Raw genomic sequence first — 22616 nt, forward strand, 5'->3', positions numbered from 1 at the left:
AGAGCCTCAAAACAGCATTAGTTTCTTGGCAAATGCCCACGTAACATCACCACAGCAAGAGTGTTTGTCCAAAAGTCACAAATTGTGTATTTGTGACATTCTCAAAGCCTTAAGTCAGGGATGTCGAACTCACTTTTGTCCCGGGCCACATTGTAGTTACAGTTTCCCTGAGAGGGCCGTTATTAATGTGAAACCATGAAAATCTTTCACATCATATTTACAGATGAAATTTATGAGCTACTTTTGTAATCACAAATCAAGGGTAATGGGTTTTTGAACTTTTGTTGTTGTTTGGGCACAGAATATTGCTTGCAATATATCAATGTTATTTATGATATGATGTTTTGAAGCTTTAGTACAATTTTTTTTTTTTTTTTTAAATCATGGAAGTTGATTCTCATACTCCCCGAGAGGGGTTGCGTCAGGAAAGGCATCCGGCATAAAAACTGTGACAAACAAATACGAGCGTTTTGCTGTGGCAACCCCAATGGGACAAGCTGAAAGAAACTCTCAGATGTGTTGTATCAAATGACATACAATTTCCACTTTACATAATTGACTATTAAAAAAAAAGTATCCTTTTTGGCCCCATAGCTCAGTGGTTCGCGCATTGGTTTGGTAAACCAGGGGTCGTGACTTCGTGTCCCACTGGGGCCTCCACTCCCCGAGAGGGGCTGCGTCACAAACGTCAAAAAATTATCTGAGATGTCACGCTGTGGCAACATCTAACAGGACAAGCCGAAAGAAACTTACTTTATGGAAGTTGATTGTCATAATTTTCCTTCACGGGCCACACAAAATCATGCGGAGGCAGATTTGGTCTCCCGGGCCTTGAGTTTGATAGCAGTCTTTTGAGCAATTATTAGATGGCATGAACCTGCAATCAGGAAAACAAAAAGCATGAAACGTAACGATTCTGATTTTTTTTTTTTTTTTTAATTTAAATTCCCTGAAGTAGGGACTGTCATCCAGTGTGTGAAATTTGTTATGATCATCTGTAGTCACGTTCCAACATGATGAATCATTAAAAACTCTCCTCAGAACGATGAAATGTCACCATTTTTAAATTTAATTTTACTTTTTTTCTTTTACTCAGGGTGAGCAACACTTTGTGGCTTTACTGACAAAATTAGAAGTAAAAAAAAAAAAAAACTAGATGTGGTCAACGTGCTCGGAGGATTACAATTAAAATGTAGATGATTTTCTTTTTGTGGCCACTAGATGACGCTCTGCGCACCACCAAATGTCAAACGTGTTCAGGGTGGGTAGGCCTTAAGCATTTTTTGCTTATTTTATTTATGTTTTGTGGCCAAGGAAGTGTGATATCCAAGGTCTCTTCCACCCCCCAATCCCCTCATGTACTACAGCGAAATGGAAATGCCTTTAAGAGGTCTGGAGATGATGCACACCAAGTTTGAAGTCAATGAAATGAAAGCTGTAGGACAACTTTGGGAAAAGTATGACAACTGTCAATGTGGAAAAATACTTTCTGTTCATTTTAGGAGACCACTTCCATAACTGGGGAGGGGGGGGGGTGTCATGCAGGGGACAACTTTATTTCAGATTTGTAGAGAGCCATTTATTTTAAAGTAAAATAGCAAGAAAATAAAAAAATTTGGTACAAGCCCCATGTACGGGCAAATTTTGCTTCAAATCTGAACATGTTTAGGCCCTCAAAAGTCTGATTGATTGTGAGAATAATAAGAATATAATAAAACACAATAACAACAGGTCCTAGGTGAGAGACCAACAAAGCATGGAAAAAAGACCCCCATCATGCTATACACAAATGGATTCAGGTTTCCCTTGCCCTGGATGAGGGTCAGTGGCCCCCATCTGGAGGTGGGGCTCCAAGGTGAGCGCCTGGTGGGCAGGCCCGCACCCATGGGGTTCGGCAGGGCACAGCCCAAAGGGTAACGTGGGTCCCCCTTACCCTGGGCTCACCACCTATGGGAGGGGCCGTAGCAGTCAGGTGCAATGTGAACTGGGCGGAAGCCAAAGGCAGGGACCTCGGCGATCTGAACCTCAGCTGCAAAAACTGGCTCTCGGGATGAGGAATGACCCCACTCTGGCGGTGAACCTGGTGTGTGATGTGGAGAAGTTCTGACTTGTTTTAGGATGGGGAAAGGGAAGTGTGGGCTACTGTAAAGCTACTGCCCCCATGACCTGACCCAGAAAAGCAGTAAAAGATGGACGGATGGATGCCCTGATTGGAATATCCCCCTACAGTTCTGAGGACTGGGGTTCTAATCCTGGACCCACCTATGTGGAGTTAGGTTGTGTTCTTCCCGTGTCTGCGTAGGTTTTGTTTGATTACTGCGATTTCCTTTTCCATCCCTAAAACATCCATTGATTAGAGACAGTAAATTGCCCCTAGGTGTGTCTATGTGCCCTGCGATTGACTGGCGACCAGTTCAGGGTGTACACTGCCTCTCGCCTGAAGAGAGGTGGGAAAGGAGAATAAGTGGATTGATGGATAATAATAATAATAATAATAATAAATGTTGCTTTTACCCGCATCCACGAAGTGGCGCTATGCTATCAGGACAAGCTACATGACATGGTCACGTGACATGTCATGTGAACCACATTAGGGAACCTTATGAACATCTGGCTGCCACCAACAGTAACATTCATGCTAAAAGGCACTTTATTTTGATGAGAAATGTACGAGATAGTTGTAAATACGATAGCATTTATAATCACTGTGCAAATATGTAAAATACAATTAATATTGTTCATATATTTACAGAGGGGTGTGTTTAACGCGCTGCCTTCAAGTACTCCTTCCCGGCATCGGGATCGGTTTACGTGACTCTCACGACCGCTTCGTTTGCCGAATTTTTTTTTTTATTCAATTATTGGAAAAAAGTCTCACCATGACAGGTATATTTTAAATTGAGTTTAGTTTTGTGTGCCTTTTCGTTTTAATCAACTTAAATATTTTGGGCTGCAGGAGGGCTGAACATGACTTGAGCAACGTCCACTTTTCCACGATGTCCTCAAAGTGCACATGACAGTGGCATGTGTGGTGCTCAAGCGCGCTCGACGAGGTCACTCAATAGTTTTCGTGCATGGTAAAATGTTCCCGGAGACCAGAGAAATTGAGAAACCCAACCCTTTGGCAAATGCGGGATTTTTTTCACAGCTTTTTCTGTGGTAAGTCAGCGTCGCGACAGCAGCCTGTCAGTGTCAAGTGGTCAACACACGTTTGGGTTCCACTGCGGTGTTTACTATAATTATCATGTATAATGGCTCCTTCCCAATTGCACCATGTGTAGGTAAATTAACCCGTATATGCGCGCTTCCTTTGCCAGTCTTTATTTTCGCGATAAATCAAACAACATACACTGTGTGGATAGTTTTATAAACTATTGTAAGATGCGGCGGGTCCTGTTCAGACGCGGTTTCAGGGTGACGAACGATGCGCGATGAACTACTTTGCGCCTCTGTGACAGTTTGCTGAGCTGGCAAAAGTACTCATATTTAGTGCTAAAAATCCAGGTACTTGTGTTAAAAGATAGACTGTACTCATTATACTGGCCAGCCGTTGCTCAGTTGGTAGAGCTGCGGGTTGTCCAGTGACTAATGGGTTGCCGGTTCAAGACCCACCGCCCCATACCCACACACATACTTCCCCCCCGTCACCCCCCCACCGAAAAGCCCCGACATAGGGTTGGACAAGCACTGGAACAGTTTTTGGCGACTCTAAACCTGCTTCAACGGGGACTCTATCGGTTCCGACCCTGGCAGCAAGGCCGAGGAGGGCGTCCTGGAAACTGGCCAGATCAGGAATTCCATCTTCGCCCATGGCTGCATCTGGAGAGGTCACTCCAGCGCTACCGTAGCCGCACAGGAGACCCTCTTGCGTTAGGACCTGCAGCCACAGCAAGCGCAGCAACTCAACCATGGACTGACCCAGTTCCAGAAGTCTGAGATTCCACATGGTCCAGATAGATAGAGGCCACAAAACTATATCAACACCTTTAGTAAAAAATAATGAAGTATAGTCTGAAACGTCCTTAAATTACCTTCTTTCTTTCGGCTGGTCCCGTTAGGGGTCGCCGCAGCGTGTCATCTCAGATGAACGCTCATATTTGTTTGGCACTGTTTTTACGCCGGATGCCCTTCCTGATGCAACCTTAAATGTATCAAATGACTTTGTTTGTCAATTATACACAGTGCTTTGTTTTGCAGTATGAAGTTGGATACTGTATTGGGGGGGGGGGTGGCTTGACATGCTATTTATTGGAAGAACGTTCCCTTTGTTATGCCACTTAGATTAGATTAGATTGAAGATTCTTTATTACACCCATAAGAAGTACTGTACTGTATTCTGCTGAGACAACGACATGCAGTTTAGCCATCCAACAAGACGTGGTGATTAGTATTGGAATTTATGTTTGTACAGTCTATCTCTACACACCTACCACCTGTATATAAAATGTGTGTGTGTTTATGATCATGCCAAAGTATGGAAAAAGATAGGATATGCTTTTGATCTCACACACACAACACAAGATCATCTGTGAAACACGGCTTTCATGACTACTTCTGGAACGGCCTCACTAGTTTTTATAGATGATGTAACTCGTGATGGTGGCAGCAGAATGATTGGGGAAGTTTACAAAACCATTTTGTATAGCAATTTACAGAAAAAAATTTCAAAACTAATTGAGAAAAGTTTCCTCATGCAACAAGACGATGACCCAAAACAACAAAGAAATTCATCAGGTTGAGTCTGTCCCCCCTTAGACTGGTCAAGTCAGTCACCGGAAATTAACCCAATAGAGAATGCATTTTGCCCCCTGAAGAGGAGAGTGAAGGGAGAAACCCTCAGAAACAAATAAACTCAAAGAGGCTGCAGTGAAGGTCTGGAAAAAGCATTTCAAATGAAGAATGCAACAGTCTTGTGAAGTCAGTGGGTCGCAGGCTTGATGCAGTTATTAAAAATAAGCGTTATGCCACCAAATATTAAATGTTATTCACTTTAAGTTCATTTTTTTATATTAATTCCAATACTTTAGCTCATTTGAAAATTGTGTGTGTCAAGCCAAAGGGACTCTGTCCCAAGTTGTTTAACACATCTCAATGTAAATGCCATGAAATCCATCCTTCCCTTTTCTTGGCCGCTTATCCTCACAAGGGTTGTGGGGAGTGCTGGAGCCTATGGACAGGAGGCGGAGTACACTCTGAACTGGTTGCCAGCTACTCGCAGGGCACATCGAGACAAACAGCCGCACTCATAATGACACCTCGGGTCAATTTAGAGTATCCAATTAATGTTGCATGTTTTTGGGATGCGGGAGGAAACCGGAGTGCCCGTAGAAAACCCACGCAGGCACGGGGAGAACATGCCAACTCCAAAAAGGCGGGGCCGGGATCGAACCCGGGTCCTCAGAACTGTGAGCCCAACGCTTTACCAGCTGATCCATTGTGCCGCCATGCCATGAAATAAAAGTTGAAATTCTAAACTTTAGTGTCAAATTGCTCTTCCCACAGTTTTGTTGGGGACTCCAGTAAAAGGTGAACTGCTGAGTGTCATAGAAACACTTCTTTGGTTTAAAATACGGAGAACGGCCGATATTTTTTTTCCTTTGCACACGCTTCATAGTTATGAGACAAAAAGAGGTCATGCCAGGTGACTGACTGACTGATGGCAAATACCTGTCGACTCAGTTTTTGGCACCCAGTCTATCCTGTGGTTAGCCATTCCCAGCATGTTAGTGCCCGAATCAAAGAAGCGTTAAATCCCAACGCTCAAACATTAAAAAAAGGAAGAGTCCAAACATCGTGTGCCTGCATTCACATCTCATCATTCGCGAGTGTTGTGCAATCAACACATCTTTTGCTGTTTTTCTATCAGAAACCACCCGAGTTTCTTTCTCATTGCTATTATGAAAAAAGGTCTTCCTAAATCCACCTCTTCTGATGACCCCGTTTGTGTTTCAGCTGGGTAAGTCCTTTGCTCCACGTCGGACACAAGCAAAGGTTGGAAGAAAGTGACCTCTACACAATTCTTCCTGAAGATGAATCCGAAGTACTGGGACAAGACCTGCAGAGGTACTCCTCTTCTTTGTGCCTTTTTATTCTTACAAGACCGGTGTGACGGTTTGAGCGCTCCCGGTGCTGAAAAGTCTCCTTGCAATTGATGCGCATGCGCATATATTTTGTTTCAACATGTGCCATTCTACATACAACTTGTCGCCGAGTCTTCATGTTCGCTATGGACGTCTCAGAAAGACAAACACAGCGAACGTACATATATGTGTATATCTTTTTATCAACTTTTGTTTTAAGGTTAGTTTATAACGTATGTTGGCTCCCTCTATGTAGAAGAAGGGGAATTATGAGACCGGGGGATTTCCCAGTAAGCGTACGCTACGTACCCAGAGTTCCCCGGTTGGTAACGCATGCGCATTAATCACAAGGAGACTTTTCGGCACAGGGGAGCGCTCAGACCGTCACTCCGGTGCGTGGAGATGCCTCTTTTGATTTATTATTTCATTATGGTTTGATGTACAGTAGAACCGCAAAACGGCGGTACGGCTGGTTAACGCATCTGCCTCGTATTTCTGAGGACCTCGGTTCAAATCCGGCCTTCTTTCTGTGGAGTTTGTATGTTATGCCTGCGTGTTTTTTCAGGGTACTCCAGTTTCCTCCCACATCCTCCAAAAATGCATGCTAGGTAACTTCACGACGCTAAATTGTCCGTTGGCGTGCATGTGAGTGCAACTGATTCTTTGTTTATATGTGTCCTGTGCTTGGCTGGTGACCAGCTCAGGGTGTACGCCGCCTCTCGGCTCCAGCACGCCCGCGACCCTAGTGAGGATAAGCGGTTTTGGGAAATGGATGGATAGAACATTCACAGCTAGAGGCAATTTGGAGTCTTGAATGAATGGATGTTTTTGGGACGTGGGAGGGAACCGGAGTGGTCGGCGAAGACCCACACAGGAACGGGTAGAACATGCAAACGCCCCACAGGCGAGGCTGGGATTTGATCCTTAGAAATAGCCACAAAATGTGAATTTCCCTGAGGTTGTGCCAACCAAAAATGTGCGAAAAATGTGCCTTGAGATCCCAGATGACCGTTTGTGTTGTTCGAGAAAAGAGCCATTGTTCGACTATTTTATTGCTGACTTTTAAGCGCTGTAACTAAATCCAACTCCTTTAACAACAAGCAGCATTTTGGCACCTTGTGAACAATTCCTCCAAAAAGAGCTTTCAAGACATTCACTGCCCCTCCAGTTTATTTTAAGTAGAAGTTTACTTTCTTGTAAGGGAATTCTGCAAGTATTTATTTGGATACAAATGGAGCAAGGCACGTGGACAGATAGCATAACAATGCTTACAGGCAGGGATTGTTTATCCTCTGCGAAAAACAACCAGTATTATTGCACCTTACGAAGTGATGCCATACCTTCGATACTTATGTTTGTAGGACGGTATTAATTAAATTGAAGCATTAAATCCTGGAGCACAAAAGAGTACTACTTTACATTTTGTTTGATTATCTTATTGCTATATGTTTTTATAGAGTGCAATTCTTTAGGGAGGTACAGTATTTTCCTTGTTAAAAGACGTAAACATTTTTTGGGGGGGAAGGGAGGGGGGGGGTCACTCATATATTTCACCAGGGAGGGATTATTTGATTGACGAGCATGGTCACAAAAAAAAATTAAACTTTCGCATTTGCATCTAAAACACCGGTGTTCAAACTGTAGCACGGTGGCTCATTGCGGCCCATCTTCTGATTTTAACTGTCCCCTTTTGACTACTATGAAACATGGCAGAAATGCTCATGGAATACAAACTCAGTTGGGCTCTGAGATCGACCGACTCAGGTCAAATAATGGAGCGCAGAGGCCAAAGCAAACATGGTGAAGCAGGTTTTAGCTATTATGCTGCAAAAATAGAATGGAATAAGTTGCCAACAGAGGTGACGTCAGCCCCAATTGTGAGTTTTAAATCCAGATAAAAAACTTCTATTTTCTCATGCGTTTTAGAGTACTTCCACTTTTAGTGATATTTCTTGCACTAAAATCTGTTTTAACTATACATATTCAAATGTTTTTATTTATATATTTGAATGCTTTTAATCATATAAAGCGCATTGAATTACGTTGCTTATAAAATGCACTATACAATTAAGTTTGCTTTGCTTTGCTTGCTAAAAATTGCTCCTGGTTTAGTTCCGTTATTAGAAATATAATCCTCCTGCTGCTCTTCGTTATCACCTTTAACAAAAACTGTGATGTTGCAGTTTAAAAAAGATGACCATAAAATATCTAAAGAATACATAATTGCTTTGCATATCTATCCATCCATCCATCCATCCATCTTCAACTACTTATCCGAGGTCGGTTCGCGGGGGCACTAGCTTTAGATGGAACTTCTCTCTCTCCAGCCACTTCACCCATCTCTTCCGAGGGGATCCCGAGGTGTTCCGTGGCCAGCCGAGAGAGTCTCTCCAGCACGTCCTCGGTCATCCCCGGGGTCTGCACATCCTCAGAACACCTCACCAGGGAGGCGTCCAGGATGCATTCGAATCACATGGCCCAGTCACCTCATTTGACTCCTCTCAATACGAAGGAGCAGTTGTTTGACGCTTGAGCCCCTCCCAGGTGACCGAGCTTTTCACCCTATCATGAAAGGCAAGCCTGGACACCCTGCGGCAGAAACTGATTTCGGCCGTTTCTGTCCGGGATCGTGTTCTTTTGGTCATCACTCGTGACCATTGGTGGGAGTTGGGAGGTGGATTGACTGGTAGATAGAAATCTTCACCTTTCAACTTAGCTCCTTCTTTACCACAACTGATGTACAAAGTCCGCATCACTGCAGACACTGCGGTGATTTGCCCGTCAATCTCGCATTCCGTTCATCCTTCATTAGTGAACAAGACCCCAAGATACTTGAACTCCTCCACTTGGGGCATAATCTCATCCCCCACCTGGTGAGGGCACGCTAACCTTTTCCCACTGACCATGGTTTCAGATTTGGAGGTGTTGATTCTCATTCCAGCTGCTTCACACCTGACTGTGAACAGCTCCGGTTTTGTGTCCAAAAAGCAGGGACACAATACTAAGACCACCTAACCTGACCCCCTCTATGCCTCAGCTACGCCTAGAAATTCTGTCCATAAAAGTTATGAACAGAATTGGTGGCAAAAGCCAGCCTTGGCGGAGTCCAACTCTCACTGGAAATTAGGTGGATTTACTGCCTGCTATGAGAACCAAACTCTGACACCGGTTATACGAGACTGAAAGGCCCGTATCAGGGGGTTTGGTATCCCATATTTCGCCTTCTCCAAGTCCACAAACCACATGTAGACTGGTTGGGTGAGCTCCCATGCACCCTAGAGGATCCTGCCGAGGGTGTAGAGCTGGTCCACTGTTCCACGGCCAGGACGAAAACCACGTTGTTCACACACCCACCTGTCTCCCTTCTTAAAAAGGGGGACCACTACCAAATCCAGAGGCACCGTCCCAAATCTCCACGCAATGTTGCAGAGGGGTGTCAACTAGGACAGCCCAACAACGTTCAGAGACTTTAGGAACTCCGGTCAAATCTCATCCACCTCCGGGGGGTCTTGCCACCGAGGAGCTCTTTAGCCACCTCGGGGACTTCATCCCTGGGGATTCAAGAACCCGCCTCAGAGAACCCAGTCTCTGATTCCTCATGGGATGGCGTGTCGGTGGATGTGAGGAGGTCTTTGAAATATTCTCCCTACCGATTCACAACGTCCCGAGGCGTGGTCAGCAGTGCCCCATCCTCATTATACACAGTGTTGACAGTGCACTCATTCCCCCTCCTGTGACTCCGGATGGTGGACCAAAATTTCCTCGAAACCGCCTGGAAATCTTTCTCCATGCCCTCACTGAACTCCTCTCGGGCCCGAGTTTTTTGCTTCAGCGATCACCAAAGCTGCATTTCACTTGACAAACCGGTACACACATGCCGCCTTGGGAGTCTCACAGGCCAGAAAGCCCCGAAAGGACTCCTTTTTCAGCTTGACGGCATCCTTCACCAGTGGTTTCCACCAATGTGTTCAGGGTTTACCGCCACGACAGGCTCAGACCACTTTACAACCACACCTCTGGTTGGGCGCCTCAACAATGGAGGTGTAAAACATGGTCTACTCAGACTCAATGTCCCCTACACCCCCTGGAACATGAAGAAAGTTCTGTTGGAAGTGGAAGTTGAAATTCCTTCTGAGAAAGGGATTCTGACAGTCATTCCTAACAGACCCTCAGAATAGTTTTTAGCTTGCCACGTCGGACTGGCATCTTCCCCACCATAGGAACCGACTCACCAGCAGGTGGTGATCAGTTGACAGCTGTGCCCCTCTCTTCTGTTCGACTAAGCGATACTGATTCTCAATAAACATCAATTATGAGACTAAAAAACTGAAGCAGAATCTTAAAAACTCCATTGTGACACAGTCAAACTTTTCTGCCATAAAAGGGATGTAGAGCTGCCATTCTGCTGGACCGAAAAGCTGAACAGACAAAAAACACATCAACAAAAAAAAAAAAGATAAATTAAACAAAATAAAACAAATAACACCTGTAGAAAAATCCCCAAAGTCTTTCATTATTATGGAAAATACGATCAGCTCTGCAATTTAGGTACCTTCAGCATGTGTTACTTTTTATGTTCACTTGTAAATTTGTTATTCGAGTGGGCCAGTTACCACAAATTGGGGCACTCATAAGGTACCGCTGTATAGTGAAATCATGAGCTCAGCTTCTTTGCCTCTTTAGCTAAACACAACACTATTATACTTTTTTCACTCATAAACCAAGGATTATTCTAAAATCTATGACTACAATTACATTACCTGTTGAAGAGTTAAACTTTATATTATTGAATTCCTGGTGTATTCCCGTAAATTCTCAATAATTCTCATGGAAACTTTCCAAGATAGAAGATTGCAACAGTCCTATCTGTGACTAACCTAATGTAGAAGTTCCTTTGTAATTTGTGCCTGTGCAAAATCAATGTTTTCACGTGTCTTGCAGGTGCTGGGATCTTGAAGTTAAAAAGGCTACAAAACAACTACGGAAGCCCAAGCTGACCAAAGTCCTTATTAGGTGCTATGGGAAGTCTTACGCTGTCGCGGGACTCTTTGCGGTTTCCTTGGTATGCACTAATAAGGTTTATGAAGACATGATGATGTGACCCAAAGTCAATCGGGAATCTCAATTCATCTGTTTTACAAATTAACATTGTCTATTAACTTTAATACAAAAAGATTAATTTATTTATTGATGTGAAAGAAACCAACTTGTAATTCTTTTGTGAAAAGTAGAACGGCATCTCTGCAAAGGTTTAATTGAGCCAAATGGAACTGTTTTGTTTGTTGAAGATGTTACCTCTTTATTCCAAAAGGAACTTTATTTCAAAGTCTTATATGGAGTAGAGTCTATTGGTGCCTCATTTGGTGATCCTTGGTGTGGTGACTATCAGGTGAGGTTGGAGGAATTGAGTGGTCCCCTCTGTGGCTGATCACTCCAATTATCAACAATTATCCTCTCCAAACACAACATGCCAATGCCTTTCAAACCCATAAATCCACTCAAACCAAAGCCGATTCCCCCCAAGGACAGAGCTCAAACTTGTTGTTTTTTGGAAACTTGGTGTTTATGCAGTACAGCGCAGGAGGGGAGTACCCTGATCGCCGTATTGGGAAAACCAAGGAACCGCTGAACAGGCGCACGGCGCACTATCGGTGGCTGGCTTCCTAGAGTCCACAGCAGTTCATTAGGATCTCAAGAAGGGTCAAAAGTCTGTATAGGGAAGACTAGTGGTTTGATAGAGGAGTAAAACATGCCATCTATGTCAAACTAGCAAAGATGTCGAAAAACACAGAACCAACAAGAAGACATTCCAACAACTTCTTCCCGCTCGCCATTAAACTGCTATTGGACTCTGCATCCTACACACAAACGTAATTGATCGTCTCAGCATTACCACATTACTTGTAACGTTTCATTACTCAGTTGCTCTCCATAAGTGTGTTTTTATGCCTCCAAAAAAGTTTCAGTCAAAATGACTGCCGAGGGCCGTACTAGAACAGCTCCAACTACCGGAGACCAATTACTTGTGTGTTTTTTGACATACATGGCGAATAAAGATGGTTCTAATTCTGATTCTGATTTGAAGCACCACCTGTGGTCAGCGGAAAGTCGTGTCGTGACATCCCTCCCTCCAAAGATTTTTCTCACTCCATGGGAAGACCCTAATCAGTTGTTGGCAAGGAAACGACTGATTGGCATACAGGGGTAGAGCTACAAGTACGTGTTGGTCAGGTGTGCCCCTCCAGACACAAAGCCAGCCACCTCTAACGGAGGGCAGGGCCAGCCCAACCAAATTTTTCTTTCTGGCTCTAGGTGCAGGATAGTTGTTCAACAGCCTTGCAGCGCAACAACGACACCTTATTGTTACCATACCCAGGGAAAACACCCACTGAGGCATAAATGGGGAGATTCAAGCACTGTGAATTGTGAACAGACAACCCGTAAAACTAAAAAGTCCCTCATTGCAGTTTTGAAGTCCAAACCATCCAAGATAACAGCAGGAGTTTGTCCTGGATAGCCCCTCCGATCATCGCAGCAGCTCTAATTTAAATTGGCACCAAGCACATATTTGCTGCTTTCAGTTCAGTGAGCAGTGAGGTGTATGACATAATGGCATCCCGCTGATGTCATTTTTTTTCCCCCCGAATATAACACACGAACACTTGGCTCTTGTCCAAGTGCTCTATCAAAAATGATTTGCTTCCTCTTTGACTACCGGCAAGTGACTGCAGCAATTATCAACGCAATTGTTTTCCTTTTTACAGGAGGCCATTAAAGTCATCCAGCCACTTCTTCTAGGGAAAATCATATTGTTCTTTGAGAATTATGATCCAGATGACAAAAGTGGACTTTGCGCAGTGTACGGCTGCGCCGCCGCCATGTGTGTCTCCACCTTCGGCCTGACTATCCTGCAGCATCTCTATTACTATTTTGTCCAGAGAACAGGCATGAAGATGAGAGTGGCCGTCTGTCACATGATATACTGCAAGGTCAGTGAGGGTCGTGCAGATGTTTTTATTTCAATGTCGCTTTGTGCTGTTACATGGTTACATACATAGGGAGTAAACGTTATCATATTCTGAGTACAAAATGTTGATACTTCTGTCAAAAAAAAAAAAATTGTAAAAATTAAACTTTCAGCTCCCGTACTGTACAGTAAAAAGCACAGACTAAATTTTTACACTTCCGATAGAATTTCTAATGTTTTAAAATGACTGACTAAGAATGCCAGATTACCTCTTCCTCTTTTCCTTTCGGCTTGTCCCGTAGGGGTCGCCACAGCGTGTCATCTTTTTCCATTTTAGCCTATCGTCCTCTCTAACTCCAACTGCCCACATGTCTTCCCTCACAACATCCATCAAGCTTCTCTTTGGTCTTCCTCTCGCTCTTTTGCCTGGCAGCTCCATCCTCGGCACCCTTTTACCAATATACTCACTCTCTCACCTTTGGCCATGTCCAAACCATCGAAGTTTGCTCTCTCTAACCTTGTCTCCAAAACGTCTAACTGGTTGTCCCTTTAATGAGCTCATTTTGAATCCTATCCAATCTGCTCACTCCTAGAGAGAACCTCAACATCTTCATTTCTGCTTCCTGTTGTCTCTTCAGTGCCTCCATACATCATGGCCGGCCTCACCACTGTTTTATAAACTGTCCTTCATCTTAGCAGAGACACTTCTGTCACATAAGCTGTTCTAACCTGCTTGGACCCGTTTCTTTACTTCCTTACCACGCTCACCATCTATCTGGATTGTTGACCCCAGATTGCTTAATGATAGCAAAAACTAGACTTTACCTGTATGGTTCTTTTTTTCCCCCCCAGATTACCTAACGTTCATGTTCTCTCAAGTTGCTACAATCAGTTTTTTTTTTTCTCCAAGATCGCAATCTCAACCAAGTTTAATTATGTTGCGTCATCGTAAGCGGAGGTTGAAAAAAGTAACAAGCCTATTTTGACAAAATAAGGAGCAGAAAGAATGGATTTTTTTTTATAGATGTTGGAATTAAATGTAAACAGGAAGATAAATACATTGCATTGATACATGCAGAATGTACAGTGAAGAAAATAAGTATTTGAACACCCTGCTATATTGCAAGTTCTCCCACTTAGAAATCATGGAGGGCTCTGAAATTTTCATCGTAGGTGCATGTCCAGTGTGAGAGAGATCATCTAAAAAGAAAAATCCAGAAATCGCAATGTATGATTTTTTTTAACGATTTATTTGTGTGATACACTTGCAAATAAGTATTTGAACACCTGTCTATCAGCTAGAATTCTGACCCTCAAAGACCTGTTAGTCTGCCTTTAAAAGTCCACCTCCACTCCATGTATTATCCAGAATCAGGTGCACCTGTGTGAGGTTGTTAGACACCTGTCCACCCCATACAATCAGTGAGACTCAAACTTGTTACATGGCCAAGACCAAAGAGCTGTCCAAAGACACCAGAGGAAAAATTGGACAACTCCACACGGCTGGAAAGGGCTACGGAGAAATTGCCATGCAGCTTGGTGGGGGAAAAAAGTCCACTGTTGGAGCAATCATTACAAAATGGAAGAAGCTGAACATGACGGTTAATTCCAATTGGAGTGGAGCCCATGCAAGATATCACCTTGTGGGGTCTCAGTGATCCTTCAAAAGGTGAGGAATCAGCCAAGGACTACACGACAGGACTTGGTCAAAGACCTGAAAAGAGCTGGGACCACAGTTTCCAAGGTGACTGTTGGTAATGTATACTAAGACGTCAAGGTTTAAAATCAAGCATGGCACGGAAGGTTCCTCTGCTTCTACCAGCACATGTCAAGGCCAGTCTTAAATTTGCCAATGACCATTTGGATGATACAAAGGAGTCATGGGAGAAAGGTTTGTGGTCAGATGAGACCAAAATGGAACTTTCTGGTCAGAATTCCACTAACCGTGTTTGGAGGAAGACAAATGATGAGTTCAATCCCAAGAACACCAGTAGGGACTGTGAAGCATGGGGGTGATAGCATAATGCTTTGGGGGTGTTTTTCTGCACATGGGTCAAGACGACTGCACTGTATTAATGAGAGGATGGCCACGGTTATGTATTGTGAGATTTTGGGGAACAACCTCTTTCCCTCAGTCAGAGCATTGAAGATGGGTCGTGGCTGGGTCTTTCAACGTGACAATGACCCGAAGCACACAGCCAGGAAAACCAAGGAGTGGCTCCGTAAGAAGCATATCAAGGTTCTGGCGTGGCCTAGCCAGTCTCCAGACCTAAACCCAATAGAAAATCTTTGGAGGGAGCTGATACTGCGTGTTTCTCAGCAACAGCCCAGAAAGCTGTCTGATCTAGAGAAGATCTGTGTGGAGGAGTGGGCCAAAATCCCTCCTGCAGTGTGTGCAAACCTGGTGAACAACTACAGGAAACATTTGACCTCTGTATTTGCAAAACAAAGGCTACTGTACCAAATATTAACATTGATTTTCTCAGGTGTTCAAATACTTATTTGGAGCTGTATCACACAAATAAATCGTTAAAAAAAATCATACATTGTCATTTCTGGATTTTTATTTTTAGATTATCTCTCTCACAGTGGACTTGCACCTAGGACTAAAATTAGTGGGAGAACTTGCAATATAGCAGGGTGTTGAAATACTTATTTTCTTCACTGAATTCATGAAGTAGCCAAGTATTTCCCATCACTGACTGATTGTCTTTGTGGCTTTCTCCAGGCTCTTCGTCTCAGCAGCCAAGCGATGGGTCAGACCACCACGGGCCAAATTGTGAACCTCCTTTCAAATGATGTCAATCGTTTTGATGAGGTCAGGTGTGCTGCAACATTTCAATTATCATCCACCGCCCGCCCCCCTTAAATGTCTGTATTTTGAAGCAAATGGCAACCATTGTGTACTCCACCTCTCGCCAGAGACAGCTGGGATAGGCTCCAGTGAGGAGAAGCAGTACACAAAATGGATGGGTTCTTAAATGCTCTTCTGTTCTGTCTCACAACAAAATACCTGAAATTTGTTTGTAAAGAAAAATTCTGCCTCAAATGAAAATATTGTGTATATGCAAATTATGAAAAATGAATCAATATCAAATAATTTCCATTTTGTCAAACGCCCATCGCTAGTAATAACCATTGTCTCTGCCTGCTTAAAACTATCTTCAATAAACTGTTCATTGTGCAGATATTCCAGACCCACTTGCTATACTGTAGGTAAAAATAGTGATATCAAGAGACTGTAAATTTAACAAAAAAATCTTTTGTTATAGTTTTACCCCTCCCATACATTTGCAACACACTGACACTTATTGGAAGACTTTTGAAGACATTGTAAATGTATTTGAATATATTTTACATTCACAGTGTAAGTCATCCATCCATTCATCCATTTTCCGTCCTGCTGAATCTCGCAAGGGACTTGTGTGTGTGGGTCACGGAAGTGCTGCAGCCTATCCCAGGTGTCATCGGGGCATCAGGCGGGGTTACGCCCTGAAATGGTTGCCAGCCAATCGGAGGGCACATAGAAACAAACTGTCCTTTGCGCTCACGTGCACACCTATGTGTAATTTAGAGTCCTCACTTAACCTATTTTGTATATTTTCGGAATGTGGGAGGAAACCAGAGAATCTGGAAAAAAAAACAAGCAGTAAGGACATGCAAACTCCACAAAGGCAAGGTAGGATTTGAAACAGGGTCCTCACAACTGTGAGGCAAATGTGCTAACCAGTCGTCCACCGTGCCGCTTTGTGTACTTCAGTTTGCATAGTTATCCATCCATCCATCCATCCATCCATCCATTTTCTGAGCTGCATATCCTCACGATGGTCACGGGAGTGCTGCAGCCTATCCCAGCTGTCATCGGGCATCAGGCGGGTTATGCCCTCAACTGGTTTCTATCCAATTGCAGGGCACATAGAAGCAAACTATCATTCACGCTCACGTGCACACCTATGTGTAATTTAGAGTCCTCAGTTGACCTATGATGTAAATTTTTGGAATGTGGGAGGAAACCAGAGTATCTGGAAAAACCTAAGCAGTAAGGAACATCCAAACTCCACACAGGTGAGCTCGGATTTGAAAGTTGGTCGTCATCCACCGTGTCACTTTGTGTAATTCAGTTTGCATATTTATTATCCATCCATTCATTTTCTGAGCTGCTTATCCTCACGAGGGTCCCAGGAGTGCTGGAGCCTATCCCAGCTGTCCTTGGGCAGCAGGCGGGGTATGCCCTGAACTGGTGTCCAGCCAATCGTAGGGCACATCAAGACAGACAACAGTCGCACTCACATGCACATCTAGGTGTAATTTAGAATCCTCAGTTAACTATTATATATTTTTAGAATGTGGGACGAAACCAGAGTAAAAACCCAAGCAGTAAGGACATGCAAACTCCGAACAGGCGAGGTAGGATTTGAAACAGAGTCGTCAGAACTGTGGGGCAAACGTGCTAACCAGTCGGCCACCATGTCACTTTACGTTGTTCAGTTTGCATATTTATTATCCACCTATCCATTTTCTGAGCTGCTTATCCTCACGAGGGTCGCAGGAGTGCTGGAACCTATCCCAGCTGTCATCGGGGCATAAGGCGGGGTTCGCCCTGAACTGGTTGCCAGCCAATTGCAGGGCACATAGAAGCAAACTATCATTCACGCTCACGTGCACACCTATGTGTAATTTAGAGTCCTCAGTTGACCTATGATGTAAATTTTTGGAATGTGGGAGGAAACCAGAGTATCTGGAAAAACCTAAGCAGTAAGGAACATCCAAACTCCACACAGGTGAGCTCGGATTTGAAAGCGGGTCGTCATCCACCGTGTCACTTTGTGTAATTCAGTTTGCATATTTATTATCCATCCATTCATTTTCTGAGCTGCTTATCCTCACGAGGGTCCCAGGAGTGCTGGAGCCTATCCCAGCTGTCCTTGGGCAGCAGGCGGGGTATGCCCTGAACTGGTGTCCAGCCAATCGTAGGGCACATCAAGACAGACAACAGTCGCACTCACATGCACATCTAGGTGTAATTTAGAATCCTCAGTTAACTATTATATATATTTTTAGAATGTGGGACGAAACCAGAGTAAAAACCCAAGCAGTAAGGACATGCAAACTCCGAACAGGCGAGGTAGGATTTGAAACAGAGTCGTCAGAACTGTGGGGCAAACGTGCTAACCAGTCGGCCACCATGTCACTTTACGTTGTTCAGTTTGCATATTTATCATCCACCTATCCATTTTCTGAGCTGCTTATCCTCACGAGGGTCGCAGGAGTGCTGGAACCTATCCCAGCTGTCATCGGGGCATAAGGCGGGGTTCGCCCTGAACTGGTTGCCAGCCAATTGCAGGGCACATAGAAACAAACTATCATTCACGCTCACGTGCACACCTATGTGTAATTTAGAGTCCTCAGTTGACCTATAATGCATATTTTTGGAATGTGGGAGGCAACCAGAGCAGTAAGAACATGCAAACTCCACACTGGCGAGGTTGAATTTGAAAGAGGGTCATCAGAACTGTGGGACAAATGTCCTAACTAGTCGTCCACAGTGTCACTTTGTGTTGATCAGTTTGCATATTTATTATCCATCCATTCATTTTTCTGAGCCAAGGGTCACGGGAGTGCTGGCGCCTATCCCAGCTGTCATCGGGCATCAGGCGGGGTACACCCTGAACTAGTTGCCAGCCAATCGCAGGGCACATGGAGACAGACAACAGTCGCACTCACAATCACACTTAGGGGCAATTTAGAGTGTCCAATTAATGTTGCATGTTTTTTGGGATATGGGAGGAAACCGGAGTGCCCGGAGGAAACCCACCCAGGCACGGGGAGAACATGCGGGGAGTTGAACCCCGGTACTGAGAATTGTGAGGCAGACGCTCTCCAGATGTTCTACCATGCCGGCAGTTTGAATATTTAGTCTTTCCATTTTGGCATGCCTCATTCAGCCTTGCCTCAGCAAAAGTCAATGGGAAAAAACAATGCAAAATGCCAAAGGCGGGTTAACGAATACCATTTATATGGGGTTAATATTGTATTCAGTGGTTCCCAAACTTTTTTTGCTGCGCTCCCCTTTTGGAGAAGAAATGCCCCCCCCCCACCCCCCCCCCCCCCCCCACACACACACACCTTTTCTATAAATACACATAGGCTTACCTTAAAAAAAATCACTGGAGTGATCACTTTTAAAGTTTAAAAATTACAACGCCCACCAAGGATAAACAAAAATTGAAACTTTTTAAATTTTATTCAATCATTTCAGTGGCTGGTGTGGGCTTGTGTGCTCTCTTGTAAAAATTAACTCCATCTGCTAGATATAACTTAATAATGAAAAGTGTTCATTGTATCATGTCATAAATTCCCCCCCCCCTCCGATTGAAAACCACTGCTGTAAGCAATAAATATTTGAAGAGAAATGGTACAACAGCACATGACAGGCAAACAACATAATACTCAAAGGCATATATTCTTTATTCTCAGAGAAAAATGACTGTCAATGCAGCTAACTGAATCCCTTACGATAGTTGTGAAATCTTCTTTGTTTGTGTCTCCATGACTGTACTATACTGCCCCCAGTGGCCTAGGCAGACTTAGCAAAGGAACCTGCAGTGAATTAATCACGTGTTAATTCTTCTATTTAGTTATTTGATGAAGAACACTCTAATAGAGTGCTGTTTTTTTTGTTATTAAAAACGTTACAAAAAGGCTGAAATGGCACTTTTTTCATTTCAATGGGGAAAAACCATTTCATTTTTTTTTCCTGTCCTATTCAGCTCCAAGGCTAAAAAGGATGGAGAATCTCTATCCCTTTTGCTCCAAAACAGTTTTACTGTGCAACAGTGTTTTTTTTTTTTTTTTTATACTGCCACCGCGGTTCTTTGTCTTGTGATATTGAACATTTCTATTGGACCTAACATTTTTTTAAAGGAGAATGACAGAGAAAAATAAACAATATGAGAAAGGAGAGAACTGTGACAAAAAATATGCAAAAAAAAGCCACAATATGCATACTACCACGTCACATGTGATGTGAATTTTGTATGTGATATTAGTGCTACACCCTGTCGGGGAAAAACAGAACAAAGGAGCATGAGACAGGACAGGACAGGACAGGACAGGAGGGGAAGAGAGCAGGACAAGCGGATACGACTGTGCAACTGCAATGTGGTGGGCGTGGCTATTTAGATTCTATACATGGAGAAACTGAATGAAAGTGAATGCATGTTTAAACGTAGTGGTTATAGTCTGCAAAAAAGATAATTTCATTGTATACTTACTGTTTCTGCTCTGCGCGCAGATTACGCTCAACCTGCACTACCTGTGGGTAGGACCTCTGCAGGCAGTTGTGATCATCTACTTCCTTTGGTACGAGATCGGGCCCTCGTGTTTAGCAGGGGTGGCTGTCATCGCCTTCATGATGCCCGTGCAGACGTGGTTCGGAAAGCTTTTTGGAATCTTCAGGTGAGTGGGCTCACAAAACGCTGGGACATTTCTAGCCAATTTCTGTCAAAACTTACGATGGGTTACTTTGAAAATAAAAGGCACAAATAACGCAGAAAATCAGGTTAAGGAAAGTCCGGCTCACATCAAAATCAACTAAAGGCCTTAGATTTCGCAGAAGAATTACCGCTGGATATGTATTGTTTTCATCTTGAGAACGGCCTTGTTATGTAATGGTTGAATGGAAGCATCTGTTGCGCTTCTGCTTGTGCCGCGTCGTGATCATTTACAGGCGCAGAGGATAACACAACACGTCGGGGGGCTCTGGAGCCTATCGCAGCTGGAGCTCCAGCACCCCCTGACCCAAACCAGGATAAGTGCTGTTGAAAATGGATGTATCTATCTGTCTATCCATCTGTCTGTCTGTATAAATTTACTATATATTATATTTCCACTGCAGGATGATTCCTCTTGATGATCATTCACGTGTCCAGCAACTCCAGCAGTTTACAACTTCGTGTCATTATATTTAGTAACGTCATCTTTCCATCTACTTTTAGGTGTTGACCGTAACCACTTTGTGCCCTGTGGTATCCCATTGATAGTTTCCGTGGTCCACAGTTTGTCAGCTCTTCGGACAACATGACTTGCCCATTTCCATTCAAGGCTATTAATTTTGGAGTTCTTTGGCAGCTGTGACGTATCGTTCAGCTGCCATTTTAGACCCAATAATTGCTTTCTTGTGCCAAATTATTTATTTATTTATTTTTAATTCCACATCCAACTTTAAGCATTGTCTGAACAAGCCGAATGTTGTAAATTCTCACTTTTTGATGTATCTTTTTCTGAATCCTCTTGCATAATTCACCATATTCTGTGTGGGGTTTGCCTGTTCTCCCCATGCCTGCGTGGGTTTTCTCCGGGCACTCCGGTGTCTTCCCACATCCCCAAAACACGCGTGGTAGGTCGATTGAGGACTCTAAATTGCCCATAGGTGTGAATGTTGAAGGCGAATGGTCGTTTGTTTGTCTGTGCCCCGCCTCTCGCCGAGTGTTAGCTTGGATGGGGTCCAGCGCACCCGTGACCTATGACACAGGGCAAATACAGAACAAATAAGGCAAGTGTACCACTCCATCATCGGTCACTAGATTACCAGAATTTACCACCCTGTTGGTGAGTAATGATAGAACTATCTGAATGTAATGGCCACAGGTTGTTCCAAATGCTGCAAAATGTGTCCTCTAAATCAAATGTGTGATCTGAATGATGTTTTTTTTTTGTGTGTGTGTGTGGTGTGTGTGTGTGTGTGTGTGCAGGAGTAAAACGGCAGTTCTAACTGACAATCGGATCCGTATCATGAACGAAGTGGTGTCTGGCATCCGAATCATCAAGATGTACGCATGGGAAAACCCTTTTTCATCTCTAGTTACAGAGTCCAGAAGGTAACCATAATAGACCTTTTATAATGTTTACAAATGATATGCACCGTCCCTCTTGTGTTAAAAAGTGACTGACTCCGTCCAGCCGGAAATGCATAGGACCGCGCTACACTCACACTGAAGTAGCATATTACATACATTGTACTTCTCAGAGAATCTTTAATATTTTTATTTAACTTTTTACTTTTATTTTATGTCAAGATTATTATTCTGTTACTGGTCTTCAGGCCAGTCGTTACTTTGATGTATCAATTATTGCTTATTTATCTTTTTTTTTTTGCGTTTATTAAGTGTTTGGAGTACAACATCCGCGTTGGACACTATTTGAAACCAATCCAACGTGACCGCTGGTGACGTTTGACTCTAGTTTACCGGTCAAATGACCAAATGCAATCACATGACTCCACACAATCTCTTCAATTGGGCTTCACGGGTATAGATTTGGGAGCACTGGATGCGCCATTCCGGCTAATCCAAGTACCAACGGGGCCGCCATTTTGGTTCCCATTGAACACAATGGTGAGCAACTTGTGTGTGAATTTTGATGAAGAAAAACAACGGCTTTCATCTCAATCTTCATGTCAATTGTCCAATCCGCTTATCCTCACAAGGGTTGTGGGAGTGCCGGAGCATATTTTATGTCTTTCAGGGGACGCGCACACACTATAAGAGTTGACCTTTCCGACCTGTGAA

At 43.6% G+C, this 22616-nt stretch overlaps 1 protein-coding gene across 1 annotated transcript in view; it reads left to right on the forward strand.

The window, feature by feature from the left end:
* The first annotated feature begins 2796 nt into the window (after positions 1-2796).
* The window catches only part of LOC133509905 (ATP-binding cassette sub-family C member 4-like), a 56747-nt gene continuing 36927 nt past the window's right edge, over positions 2797-22616 (forward strand). The window contains exons 1-8 of the mRNA XM_061837375.1: positions 2797-2886; positions 2957-3159; positions 5953-6063; positions 11022-11142; positions 12845-13069; positions 15776-15865; positions 20342-20505; positions 21801-21926. Of these exons, the coding sequence (XP_061693359.1) occupies positions 3014-3159; positions 5953-6063; positions 11022-11142; positions 12845-13069; positions 15776-15865; positions 20342-20505; positions 21801-21926 (983 nt within the window). The 5' untranslated portion in view covers positions 2797-2886; positions 2957-3013. The remainder of the gene's footprint in view (positions 2887-2956; positions 3160-5952; positions 6064-11021; positions 11143-12844; positions 13070-15775; positions 15866-20341; positions 20506-21800; positions 21927-22616) is intronic.

Source organism: Syngnathoides biaculeatus, chromosome 2, assembly GCF_019802595.1.
Source record: "Syngnathoides biaculeatus isolate LvHL_M chromosome 2, ASM1980259v1, whole genome shotgun sequence".
Classification (NCBI taxonomy): Eukaryota; Metazoa; Chordata; class Actinopteri; order Syngnathiformes; family Syngnathidae; genus Syngnathoides; species Syngnathoides biaculeatus.